The following is a 13407-nucleotide window of genomic DNA, read 5'->3' as shown; positions in this document are numbered from 1 at the left end:
GGAGCTGGCCCGTGATGCTGGTGGAGCTGGCCCGTGATGCTGGCGGAGCTGGCCCGTGATGCTGGCGGAGCTGGCCCGTGATGCTGGTGGAGCTGGCCCGTGATGCTGGCGGAGCTGGCCCGTGAGCTGGCCCGTGATGCTGGTGGAGCTGGCCCGTGATGCTGGTGGAGCTGGCCCGTGATGCTGGCGGAGCTGGCCCGTGATGCTGGCGGAGCTGGCCCGTGATGCTGGCGGAGCTGGCCCGTGATGCTGGTGGAGCTGGCCCGTGATGCTGGCGGAGCTGGCCCGTGAGCTGGCCCGTGATGCTGGTGGAGCTGGCCCGTGATGCTGGCGGAGCTGGCCCGTGAGCTGGCCCGTGATGCTGGTGGAGCTGGCGCGTGATGCTGGCGGAGCTGGCCCGTGATGCTGGCGGAGCTGGCCCGTGAGCTGGCCCGTGATGCTGGCGGAGCTGGCCCGTGATGCTGGCGGAGCTGGCCCGTGATGCTGGCCCGTGATGCTGGCGGAGCTGGCCCGTGATGCTGGCGGAGCTGGCCCGTGATGCTGGCGGAGCTGGCCCGTGAGCTGGCCCGTGAGCTGGCCCGTGATGCTGGCGGAGCTGGCGCGTGATGCTGGCGGAGCTGGCCCGTGATGCTGGCGGAGCTGGCCCGTGATGCTGGCGGAGCTGGCCTGTGAGCTGGCCCGTGATGCTGGCGGAGCTGGCCCGTGATGCTGGTGGAGCTGGCGCGTGATGCTGGCGGAGCTGGCCCGTGATGCTGGCGGAGCTGGCCCGTGAGCTGGCCCGTGATGCTGGCGGAGCTGGCCCGTGATGCTGGCGGAGCTGGCCCGTGATGCTGGCGGAGCTGGCCCGTGATGCTGGCGGAGCTGGCCCGTGATGCTGGTGGAGCTGGCCCGTGATGCTGGCGGAGCTGGCCCGTGATGCTGGCGGAGCTGGCCCGTGATGCTGGCGGAGCTGGCCCGTGATGCTGGCGGAGCTGGCCCGTGATGCTGGCGGAGCTGGCCCGTGATGCTGGCGGAGCTGGCCCGTGATGCTGGCCCGTGATGCTGGCCCGTGATGCTGGCGGAGCTGGCCCGTGATGCTGAATTGCCCAATCCTGCTCCTAGTTCTCATGTTAAGGTTTTTTATACAGTAAACACCGGGGAGACAGGTGGGCAAAGAAGATTAGGCAGGGAACTCCAGAGCTTAGGGCGGAGACAGCTGAAGGCACAGCCAACAGCGGAGGAAGCGGAGGGTGGACAAGAGGCCAGAGTTAAAGGAAGGTAGAGCTCTTTCCGGCTTGTCGGGCTGGAGGAGGATATGGAGATGGGGAAGGAGCGAGGCCACTAAGGCATTACAACATCGCATGAGAATTTCAAATTTTAGAGTCGTAGAATCATACAGCACAGAAAAGGCCTTCAGCCCATCGCGACTGCGCCGGTCAAAAACAACCCCCCCAACCATTCCAATCCCATTTCCCAGCACTTGGCCCATAGTTTGCCCTGGGACTGCAAGTGCTCATCTAAATACTTCTTAATGTTCTGAGGGTCTCTGCCTCCACCCCCCTTTCAGGCAGCGAGTTCCAGACTCCCACCCCCCTCTGGGGAAAAAGATTTCTCCTCAAACCCCCTCGAACCCTCCTGCCCCTTACCGTAAATCTCTGCCCCCTAGTCACTGATCCCTCCACCAAGGGGTAAGGTTTCTTCCTGCCTCCTCTATCTGTGTGCCTCATAATTTCATCCATCTCAATCATGTCCCCCTCAGTCTCCTCTGCTCCAAGGGAAACAACCCCAGTCTATCCAATCTCCCTTCATAACTAAACCTCTCCAGCCCAGGCAACATCCTGGTAAATCTCCTCTGCACCCTGTCCAGTGGCTATCACATCCTTCCTGTAATGTGGATTCCAGAACTGCACACAATACTCTAGCAGTGGCCTAACCGACGTTTTATACAGTTCCAGCATAACCTCCCTGCTCTTAAACTCGCTGCCTCGGCTAATAAAGGCCATTGGCCTTCTTAACCACTGTATCCAGCTGCTCTGCTACCTTCAGGGACGGGTGTAACCATCAGGGACTGGTTTTGTTTGCTGCTGGACCCACAGGTGATTGAAGTCAGTGAGCAGTGGTATGAGCTGGGATATGGGCAGAGCGTCGGACGACCTTCGGTTCACAGAGGGGAGTTCGGCCAGGAGAAAAATGCAACAAATCAAGAGCAGAAGGTTAAAAAATCTCCTAGGGGTTGAAAGGATCGCGATGATAACCGAGCTGGAGTGAAATCTCATCTCTCACCTTCATGACGTTGAACAGCACCTCTTGCCCAAGACTGTCTTGTCCTTTAAAGAATTCATGTTCTGGGTAGGTCCGAGCGATGTCCCTCCGGATCAACTTCTCACAGGGAGAGGTCATCTTCAACAATTCCGAATACTGGTTTTTCACTGGCATGTCAGTCGCATTGCACAGCAATTGCCAGACAATTCCCCGGAAGTGGTGCGGAATCCCTTTCCGAATAAGCTCCTGAGAAGAAAAAAAACATTTCTTTCATTTTCCTTCCCCCTCCCATCCCAGTTTCCCTTCCGCCATTTGAAAAGGTACGGGCTAATGCAATCCTATGCTCAAGTAACGAGTCCCACAGAAGCCCAAACAAACGGTGATCCAATCAGCCACACTGAGCATCACAGCCAACCAAAGTGCTATCCGTAACATTAACCCCAACAGAGGTTACTGTACAGCTTCAAGGAGCAAGCGGACCTCGGCATTCTCTCCTCCTTAGCTTAGAGTCGCTGAGGACAACTCCAGCATCAATTTCCAGAGGAAATTAACTCCAAGAAGCAAAGTACTGTACATATCCCTGTCAGCATCAACGGGGCCGAGGTGGAGATGGTTAGCAGTTTCAAATTCCTAGGGGTGCACATCTCCAAAAATCCGTCCTGGTCCACCCACGTCGACGCTACCACCAAGAAAGCACAACAGCGCCTATACTTCCTCAGGAAACTAAGGAAATTCGGCAGGTCCACATTAACTCTTACCAACCTTTACAGATGCACCATAGAAAGCATCCTATCGGGCTGCATCACAGCCTGGTATGACAACTGCTCGGCCCAGGACCGCAAGAAACTTCAGAGTCGTGAACACCGCCCAGTCCATCACACGAACCTGCTTCCCATCCATTGACTCCATCTACGCCTCCCGCTGCCTGGGGAAAGCGGGCAGCATAATCAAAGATCCCTCCCACCCGGCTTACTCACTCTTCCAACTTCTTCCATCGGGCAGGAGATACAGAAGTCTGAGAACACGCACGAACAGACTCAAAAACAGCTTCTTCCCCACTGTCACCAGACTCCTAAATGACCCTCTTATGGACTGACCTCATTAAGACTACACCCTGTATGCTTCATCCGATGCCAGTGCTTGTGTAGTTACATTGGATATGTTGTGTTGCCCTATTATGTATTTTCTTTTATTCCCTTTTCTTCCCATGTACTTAATGATCTGTTGAGCTGCTCGCAGAAAAATGCTTTTCACTGTACCTCAGTACACGTGACAATAAACAAATCCAATCCAATCCTATTGGCAACATTTGACCCAGAACTTTTCCATTCGATGGTTGGAAAAACGGGAGGCCTGTGGAGACTGCAAAGCCACATAGAACATAGAACATAGAAAATACAGCACAGAACAGGCCCTTCGGCCCACGATGTTGTGCCGAACCTTTGTCCTAGATTAATCATAGATTATCATTGAATTTACAGTGCAGAAGGAGGCCATTCGGCCCTTTGAGTCTGCACCGGCTCTTGGAAAGAGCACCCTACCCAAACTCAACACCTTCACCCAACACCAAGGGCAATTTGGACATTAAGGGCAATTTATCATTGGCCAATTCACCTAACCCGCACATCTTTGGACTGTGGGAGGAAACCGGAGCACCCGGAGGAAACCCACGCAGACACGGGGAGGACGTGCAGACTCCGCACAGACAATGACCCAAGCCGGAATCGAACCTGGAACCATGGAGCTGTGAAGCAATTGTGCTATTCATAATGCTACCGTGCTGCCCTTAAGAACAAATAAATCTACACTATATCATTTTACCGTAATCCATGTACCTATCCAATAGCTGCTTGAAGGTCCCTAATGTTTCCGACTCAACTACTTCCACAGGCAGTGCATTCCATGCCCCCACTACTCTCTGGGTAAAGAACCTACCTCTGATATCCCTCCTATATCTTCCACCTTTCACCTTAAATTCATGTCCCCTTGTAATGGTGTGTTCCACCCGGGGAAAAAGTCTCTGACTGTCTACTCTATCTATTCCCCTGATCCTCTTATAAACCTCTATCAAGTCGCCCCTCATCCTTCTCCGCTCTAATGAGAAAAGGCCTAGCACCCTCAACCTTTCCTCATAAGACCTACTCTCCATTCCAGGCAACATCCTGGTAAATCTTCTTTGCACCTTTTCCAGAGCTTCCACATCCTTCCTAAAATGAGGCGACCAGAACTGTACACAGTACTCCAAATGTGGCCTTACCAAAGTTTTGTACAGCTGCATCATCACCTCACGGCTCTTAAATTCAATCCCTCTGTTAATGAACGCGAGCACACCATAGGCCTTCTTCACAGCTCTATCCACTTGAGTGGCAACTTTCAAAGATGTATGAACATAGACCCCAAGATCTCTCTGCTCCTCCACATTGCCAAGAACTCGACCGTTAATCCTGTATTCCGCATTCATATTTGTCCTTCCAAAATGGACAACCTCACACTTTTCAGGGTTAAACTCCATCTGCCACTTCTCAGCCCAGCTCTGCATCCTATCTATGTCTCTTTGCAGCCGACAACAGCCCTCCTCACTATCCACAACTCCACCAATCTTCGTATCGCCTGCAAATTTACTGACCCACCCTTCAACTCCCTCATCCAAGTCATTAATGAAAATCACAAACAGCAGAGGACCCAGAACTGATCCCTGCGGTACGCCACTGGTAACTGGGATCCAGGCTGAATATTTGCCATCCACCACCACTCTCTGACTTCTATCGGTTAGCCAGTTTGTTATCCAACTGGCCAAATTTCCCACTATCCCATGCCTCCTTACTTTCTGCATAAGCCTACCATGTGGAACTTTATCAAATGCCTTACTAAAATCCATGTACACTACATCCACTGCTTTACCTTCATCCACATGCTTGGTCACCTCCTCAAAGAATTCAATAAGATTTGTTAGGCAAGACCTACTGCTCACAAATCCGTGCTGACTATCCCTAATCAAGCAGTGTCTTTCCAGATGCTCAGAAATCCTATCCTTCAGTACCCTTTCCATTACTTTGCCTACCACCGAAGTAAGACTAACTGGCCTGTAATTCCCAGGGTTATCCCTAGTTCCTTTTTTGAACAGGGGCACGACATTCGCCACTCTCCAATCCCCTGGTACCACCCCTGTTGACAGTGAGGATGAAAAGGTAATTGCCAACGGCTCTGCAATTTCATCTCTTGCTTCCCATAGAATCCTTGGATATATCCCGTCAGGCCCGGGGGACTTGTCTATCCTCAAGTTTTTCAAAATGCCCAACACATCTTCCTTCCTAACAAGTATTTCCTCGAGCTTACCAATCTGTTTCACACTGTCCTCTCCAACAATATCGCCCCTCTCATTTGTAAATACAGAAGAAAAGTACTCATTCAAGACCTCGCCTATCTCTTCAGACTCAATACACAATCTCCCGCTACTGTCCTTGATTGGACCTACCCTCGCTCTAGTCATTCTCATATTTCTCACATATGTGTAAAAGGCCTTGGGGTTTTCCTTGATCCTACCCGCCAAGGATTGTTCATGCCCTCTCTTAGCTCTCCTAATCCCTTTCTTCAGTTCCCTCCTGGCTATCTTGTATCCCTCCAATGCCCTGTCTGAACCTTGTTTCCTCAGCCTTACATAAGTCACCTTTTTCCTCTTAACAAGACATTCAACCTCTCTTGTCAACCATGGTTCCCTCACTCGACCATCTCTTCCCTGCCTGACAGGGACATACATATCAAGGACACGTAGCACCTGTTCCTTGAACAAGTTCCACATTTCACTTGTGTCCTTCCCTGCCAGCCTATGTTCCCAACTTATGCACTTCAATTCTTGTCTGACAACATCGTATTTACCCTTCCCCCAATTGTAAACCTTACCCTGTTGCACGTACCTATCCCTCTCCATTACTAAAGTGAAAGTCACAGAATTGTGGTCACTATCTCCAAAATGCTCCCCCACTAACAAATCTATCACTTGCCCTGGTTCATTACCAAGTACTAAATCCAATATTGCCCCTCCTCTGGTCGGACAATCTACATACTGTGTTAGAAAAGCTTCCTGGACACACTGCACAAACACCACCCCATCCAAACTATTTGATCTAAAGAGTTTCCACTCAATATTTGGGAAGTTAAAGTCACCCATGACTACTACCCTGTGACTTCTGCACCTTTCCAAAATCTGTTTCCCAATCTGTTCCTCCACATCTCTGCTACTATTGGGGGGCCTATAGAAAACTCCTAACAAGGTGACTGCTCCTTTCCTATTTCTGACTTCAACCCATACTACCTCAAGAGGGTGATACTCCTCGAACTGCCTTTCTGCAGCTGTTATACTATCTCTAATTAATAATGCCACCCCCCCACCTCTTTTACCACCCTCCCTAATCTTATTGCAACATCTATAACCAGGGACCTCCAACAACCCTTTCCGGCCGTCTTCTTTCCAAGTTTCCGTGATGGCCACCACATCGTAGTCCCAAGTACCGATCCATGCCTTAAGTTCACCCACCTTATTCCTGATGCTTCTTGCGTTGAAGTATACACACTTCAACCCATCTCCGTGCCTGCAAATACTCTCCTTTGTCAGTGTTCCCTTCCCCACTGCCTCATTACACGCTTTGGCGTCCTGAATATCGGCTACCTTAGTTGCTGGACTACAAATCCGGTTCCCATTCCCCTGCCAACTTAGTTTAAACCCTCCCGAAGAGTACTAGCAAACCTCCCTCCCAGGATATTGGTGCCCCTCTGGTTCAGATGCAACCCGTCCTGCTTGTACAGGTCCCACCTTCCCCAGAATGCGCTCCAATTATCCAAATACCTGAAGCCCTCCCTCCTACACCATTCCTGCAGCCACGTGTTCAGCTGCACTCTCTCCCTATTCCTAGCCTCGCTATCACGTGGCACCGGCAACAAACCAGAGATGACAACTCTGTCTGTCCTGGCTTTCAACTTCCAGCCTAACTCCCTAAACTTGTTTATTACCTCCACACCCCTTTTCCTACCTATGTCGTTGGTACCAATGTGCACCACGACTTCTGGCTGCTCACCCTCCCCCTTAAGGATCCTGAAGACACGATCCGAGACATCCCTGGCCCTGGCACCCGGGAGGCAACATACCTTCCGGGAGTCTCGCTCGCGACCACAGAATCTCCTATCTATTCCCCTAACCATTGAATCTCCTACAACTATTGCTTTTCTATTCTCCCCCCCTTCCCTTCTGAGCCCCAGAGCCAGACTCCGTGCCAGAGACCTGACCGCTAGGGCCTTCCCCCGGTAGGTCATCCCCCCCAACAGCATCCAAAACGGTATACTTGTTTTGAAGGGGAACGGCCACGAGGGATCCCTGCACTGTCTGCCTGTTTGTTTTTTTCCCCCTGACTGTAACCCAGCTATTCTTGTCCTGTACCTTGGGTGTGGTTACCTCCCTGTAACTCTTCTCAATCACCCCCTCTGCCTCCCGGATAATCCGAAGTTCATCCAGCTTCAGCTCCAGTTCCCTAACACGGTCTTTGAGGAGCTGAAGTTGGGTGCACTTCCCGCAGGTATAGTCAGCGGGGACACCGGTGGTATCCCTCACCTCCCACATCCTACAGGAGGAGCATGTAACTGGCCTAGCCTCCATCCCCTCTTACCTTACAGAATATAGCTGCTGTGTGGACTAACTAGATCTCCGCCCTCCGACTCTGCTCCCAGTCAGCTACACTTCCTGTAAACTCCTGGCTCTCTTCGCACTCTTTGCGGAAATGTCGGAAACAAAATGAAAGGAGCACCTTACTCCCTCCTCACCTAACTCCCTCGGTCACCAAACTCTCACTATCGCACTCAAAAAGCACCAAATTCAGCACTCAGTGCAAACATATCGTTGATCAGATAGAAATAGACAATGGTCAAGTCACAGCCAACTGTGTAGTCAGCGGGGAACTTCGAGGCTCTCCATCGGGATGGAGATAGCACTCATTAACCCCTCCAGCTTTGACCCCTTGCTGACTGCTCGCCAGGGCGAGATTACCTCTACACTTCTACATTAAAAAAAATAAATTTCGAGTACCCAATTAATTTTTTCCAATTAAGGGGCAATTTAGCATGGCCAATCCACCTACCCTGCACATCTTTGGGTTGTGGGGGTGAAACCCACGCAAATACAGGGAGAATGTGCAAACTCCACATGGACAGTGACCCAGAGCTGGGATCGAACCTGGGACCTTCAGCGCCGTGAGGCAGCAGTGCTAACCCACTGCGCCAGTGTGCCGCCCGACACTTATACCACAATGGGAGTTATGTACAGGCCTCCTAACAGTGGTCAGGACCAGGGGCACAAGATGCACCACGAAATAGAAAGGGCATGTCAGAAAGGCAAGGTCACAGTGATCATGGGGGACTTTAATATGCAGGTGGACTGGGTAAATAATGCTGCCAGTGGACCCAAGGAAAGGGAATTCATTGAATGTTTACAGGAGGGCTTTTTGGAACAGCTTGTGATGGAGCCCACGAGGGAACAGGCCATTCTAGACTTGGTGTTATGTAATGAGCCAGACTTGATTAAAGATCTTAAAGTAAGGGAGCACTTAGGAGGCAATGATCATAATATGGTCGAATTCAATCTCCAATTTGAAAGAAAGAAGGTAGAATCAGATGTAAAGGTGTTACAGTTAAATAAAGGTAACTACAGGGGCATGAGGGAGGAACTGACGAAAATCGACTGGTAGCAGAGCCTAGTGGGAAAGACAGTAGAACAGCAATGGCAGGAGTTTCTGGGAGTAATTGAGGACACAGTACAGAGGTTCATCCCAAAGAAAAGAAAGGTTATCAGAGGGGGGGATTAGGCAGCCATGGCTGACAAAGGAAGTTAGGGAATGCATCAAAGCAAAAGAGAAAGCCTATAATGTGGCAAAGAGTAGTGGGAAGTCAGAAGATTGGGAAGGCTACAAAAACAAACAGAGGATAACAAAGAGAGAGATAAGGAAAGAGAGGATCAAATTTGAAGGTAGGCTAGCCAGTAATGATAGTAAAAGTTTATTTAAATACATTAAAAACAAATGGGAGGCAAAAGTTGACATTGGGCCGTTCCAAAATGACACTGGTAATTTTGTGATGGGAGACAAGGAAATAGCTGAGGAACTGAATAAGTTCTTTGCGTCAGTCTTCACAGTAGAAGACATGAGTAAGATCCCAACAATTCCGGAGAGTCAGGGGGCAGAGTTGAATATGGTAGCCATCACAAAGGAGAAAGTGCTAGAGAAATTAAGAGGTCTACAAATTGATAAATCTCTGGACCCAGATGGGCTACATCCTAGAGTTCTAAAGGAGATAGCTGAAGAAATAGTGGAGGCGTTGGTGATGATCTTTCAAAAGTCACTGGAGTCAGAGAAAGTACCAGAGGATTGGAAAATCGCTGTTGTAACCCCCCTGTTCAAGAAGGGAACAAGGAAAAAGATGGAAAATTATAGGCCAATTAGCCTAACCTCGGTTGTTGGCAAGATTCTAGAATCCATTGTTAAGGATGAGATTTCTAAATTCTTGGAAGTGCAGGGTCGGATTAGGACAAGTCAGCATGGATTTAGGAAGGGGAGGTCGTGCCTTCAAACCTGTTAGAGTTCTTTGAAGAGATAACAAATAGGTTAGACCAAGGAGAGCCAATGGATGTTATCTATCTTGACTTCCAAAAGGCCTTTGATAAGGTGCCTCACGGGAGACTGCTGAGTAAAATAAGGGCCCATGGTATTCGAGGCAAGGTACTAACATGGATTGACGATTGGCTGTCAGGCAAAAGGCAGAGAGTTGGGATAAAAGGTTCTTTTTCGGAATGGCAACCGGTGACGAGTGATGTCCCGCAGGGTTCAGTGTTGGGGCCACAGCTGTTCTCTTTATATATTAACGATCTAGATGACGGGACTGGGGGCATTCTGGCTAAGTTTGCCGATGATACAAAGATCGGTGGAGGGGCAGGTAGTATGGAGGAGGTGGGGAGGCTGCAGAAAGATTTAGACAGTTTAGGAGAGTGGTCTAAGAAATGGCTGATGAAATTCAACGTGGGCAAGTGCGAGGTCTTGCACTTTGGAAAAAAGAATAGAGGCATAGACTATTTTCTAAACGGTGACAAAATTCATAATGCTGAAGTGCAAAGGGACTTGGGAGTCCTAGTCCAGGATTCTCTAAAGGTAAACTTGCAGGTTGAGTCCGTAATTAAGAAAGCAAATGCAATGTTGTCATTCATCTCAAGAGGCTTGGAATATAAAAGCAGGGATGTACTTCTGAAGCTTTATCAAGCATTAGTTAGGCCCCATTTAGAATACTGTGAGCAATTTTGGGCCCCACACCTCAGGAAGGACATACTGGCACTGGAGCGGGTCCAGCGGAGATTCACACGGATGATCCCAGGAATGGTAGGCCTAACATACGATGAACGTCTGAGGATCCTGGGATTATATTCATTGGAGTTTAGGAGGTTGAGGGGAGATCTAATAGAAACTTACAAGATAATGAATGGCTTAGATAGGGTGGACGTAGGGAAGTTGTTTCCATTAACAGGGGAGACTAGGACCCGGGGGCACAGCCTTAGAATAAAAGGGAGTCACTTTAGAACAGAGATGAGGAGAAATTTCTTCAGCCAGAGAGTGGTGGGTCTGTGGAATTCATTGCCACAGAGGGCGGTGGAGGCCGGGACGTTGAATGTCTTTAAGACAGAAGTTGATAAATTCTTGATTTCTCGAGGAATTAAGGGCTATGGAGAGAGAGCGGGTAAATGGAGTTGAAATCAGCCATGATTGAATGGTGGAGTGGACTCGATGGGCCGAATGGCGTTACTTCCGCTCCTATGTCTTATGGTCTTATACATTTAACCTTCAGACAGAAATAAAATAACTGTTTTGAACTTAAGCTCACCGAGTCCTTCTATTTTCGTGGAGGTGGGAAATCTCAGATCATTCACCTGCAGGTAACACTCAGGTGAGTAACCTGCTGAGTGTCTTTCAAAGAGGTTCTGAGTCAAGCCACAGGACTGTAGCCGGATGGGAATATTGTCTTTCCCTTGTGCACAATGTCCAAGCTCTGGTCAACACTCCCTTACAGCAGGGGCCACTGAAGTCTGATAGCGAGAGTCAGCGAGAATTGAACCCGTACCCAACGTACAGTCTGCTGGTTCTCGATCTCACGATACCCTCTCCCCCACCACCCTCTAGGTGCATTAGCAGTAAGAGGATTTTAATTTCAAGTCTACCCCCTCTCCCACACACACACACCATAATGCTGTTGTTACAGACAGGGGAGAGTGAGGCAAATTATAGAATCCTGTTACACTTACCATAGAGTCCCTGCAGTGCAGGAGGCCATTCGACCCATCGTGTCAGCACTGACCCTCTGAAGAGCACCCTACCAAGGCCCATGCCCTTTAACCCCACCTAACGTTTGAACACTCCGTGTCAATTTAGCACGGCCAATCCACCAAAACTGCACATCTCTGGACTATAGGAGGAAACCGGAGCACCCGGAGGCAATTCAACTCCTTTATTTTTCTCGCCGTCAGTCTGTAGGGGGAGGATTTTAATTTTTGAAATACGCTGAGGCGTGTTTCCCCAGATACTCGGTTTGTTAAGTCAGTTTAAGGTGACTTGCAGCAAAACTGTGTTTAGGGATGAATCAGAAGTTTTGTTTATTCATACATTCAAACCCGAGGGATGATCGTCATAGCGTACATATGCAGAGCAGGGATAGGAAATAAACATTTTGCAACTGGGAATAACTTCAAGCAAAATAAAAATAAAGGTGTGGGTATTAATTCATGTAAATGTCAGACTGCAGTGAGGGCTCCTTCACCTCGGAGTTATCATTCAGGCGGGTTCAGCAAACTTAGAGTAGGAGTTGCCAACTTCCTTTGTAGTTGGTGATGATGCAGGAAGATGGGATTGGTTTACAGAGACCTGGCTCATCTTCGGCAGTAATCTTCCCGGGAAGCAGGCTTGGAGGAGCTTGAGGCCTGAGGCAGGCTTTGTGTCAGCTTTAGTGTTGACAGGCTGTCCAGGAATACAGCATTAATACTTTCTAAAAGCCAAAAGGAGTTTGGGTTTGGGTCCATTCAGGGTAACGATCACTTTCTATGCCTATCATCCAACTTAGGAGGATGGTTATTGATGAAGTGCTGGTACAATGTGTTCCAATGGCTCTGTCTTTGTTATAGAGCCAGGCTAAATGACATTCCTTGATGCCGTTAATTGTAGTAGGTCCACAGGACGATGGATGTGAGATTCTTCCAGGCTGGGGGTTGAGCAATGTCCTCTAATTACCGTTGGAAGTTTCTAGAACAGTAGCCAACTTGCAAACCGTGTGACCTGCAGAAGCCATGTGTACGGGACCAGCAATGTCCGTTTTCCAATAAGCAGACAGAAGGGTTTGATTTAAACATTTATGATCGCGTTCCTGCCTCAAGGACATCGCACTGGGTGGGATTTTCAACGCAGCCGGCCACAGAGGCGGTTGGTTATTGGTCAGCGGCGGGCGTCTTCAGGAGAGCCCCCCCCATCGTCAATGGAGCTTCCCGTTGAATACAGCCTCGGCAAGGGTGGGCCTTCAGTGAGACAGGAGGATCCTGCCTGCCAATGGGTGGAAAGTTAGGGCCACTGTTTTCATCAAAGACCGGGGTCCTGTCATTGTGTTAGGGTAGGGTAGATGTGTAACGTAGACCAGTCTTGGGGCAGGAGTTAGGGTAGGGTAGATGTGTGATGCGGGTAAGTCTTGGGGCAGGAGTTAGGATAGGGTAGATGTTTAACGTGGACCAGTCTTGGGGCAGGAGTTAAGGTAGGGTAGATGTGTAACGTGGGTCAGTTTTGGGCAGGTTAGGATCAGGTAGATGTGTAACGTGGGCCAGTCTTGGGGCAGGAGTAAGGATAGGGTGGATGTGTAACGTGGGCCAATCTTGGGGCAGGAGTTAAGGTAGGGTAGATGTGTAACATGGACCAGACTTGGGGCAGGAGTTAAGGTAGGGTAGATGTGTAACGTGGGTCAGTCTTGAGCAGGTTAGGATCAGGTAGATGTGTAACGTGGGCCAGTCTTGGGGCAGGAGTAAGGATAGGGTAGATATGTAACGTGTGCCAGTCTTGGGGCAGGAGTTAGGATAGGGTAGATGTGTAACGCGGGTACGTCTTGGGC

General features: G+C 49.7%; 1 protein-coding gene across 1 annotated transcript in view; it reads right to left on the bottom strand.

Moving 5' to 3' along the window:
- The window catches only part of LOC140403263 (EVI5-like protein), a 572353-nt gene that overhangs the window by 399385 nt on the left and 159561 nt on the right, over nt 1-13407 (bottom strand). Inside the window, exon 5 of the mRNA XM_072491040.1 lies at nt 2263-2487. Coding sequence (XP_072347141.1) covers nt 2263-2487 — 225 coding nt within the window. The remainder of the gene's footprint in view (nt 1-2262; nt 2488-13407) is intronic.

The sequence above is a fragment of the Scyliorhinus torazame genome, chromosome 27 (assembly GCF_047496885.1).
Source record: "Scyliorhinus torazame isolate Kashiwa2021f chromosome 27, sScyTor2.1, whole genome shotgun sequence".
Taxonomy (NCBI): Eukaryota; Metazoa; Chordata; class Chondrichthyes; order Carcharhiniformes; family Scyliorhinidae; genus Scyliorhinus; species Scyliorhinus torazame.
This window is presented reverse-complemented; position numbering and strand designations above follow the sequence as displayed.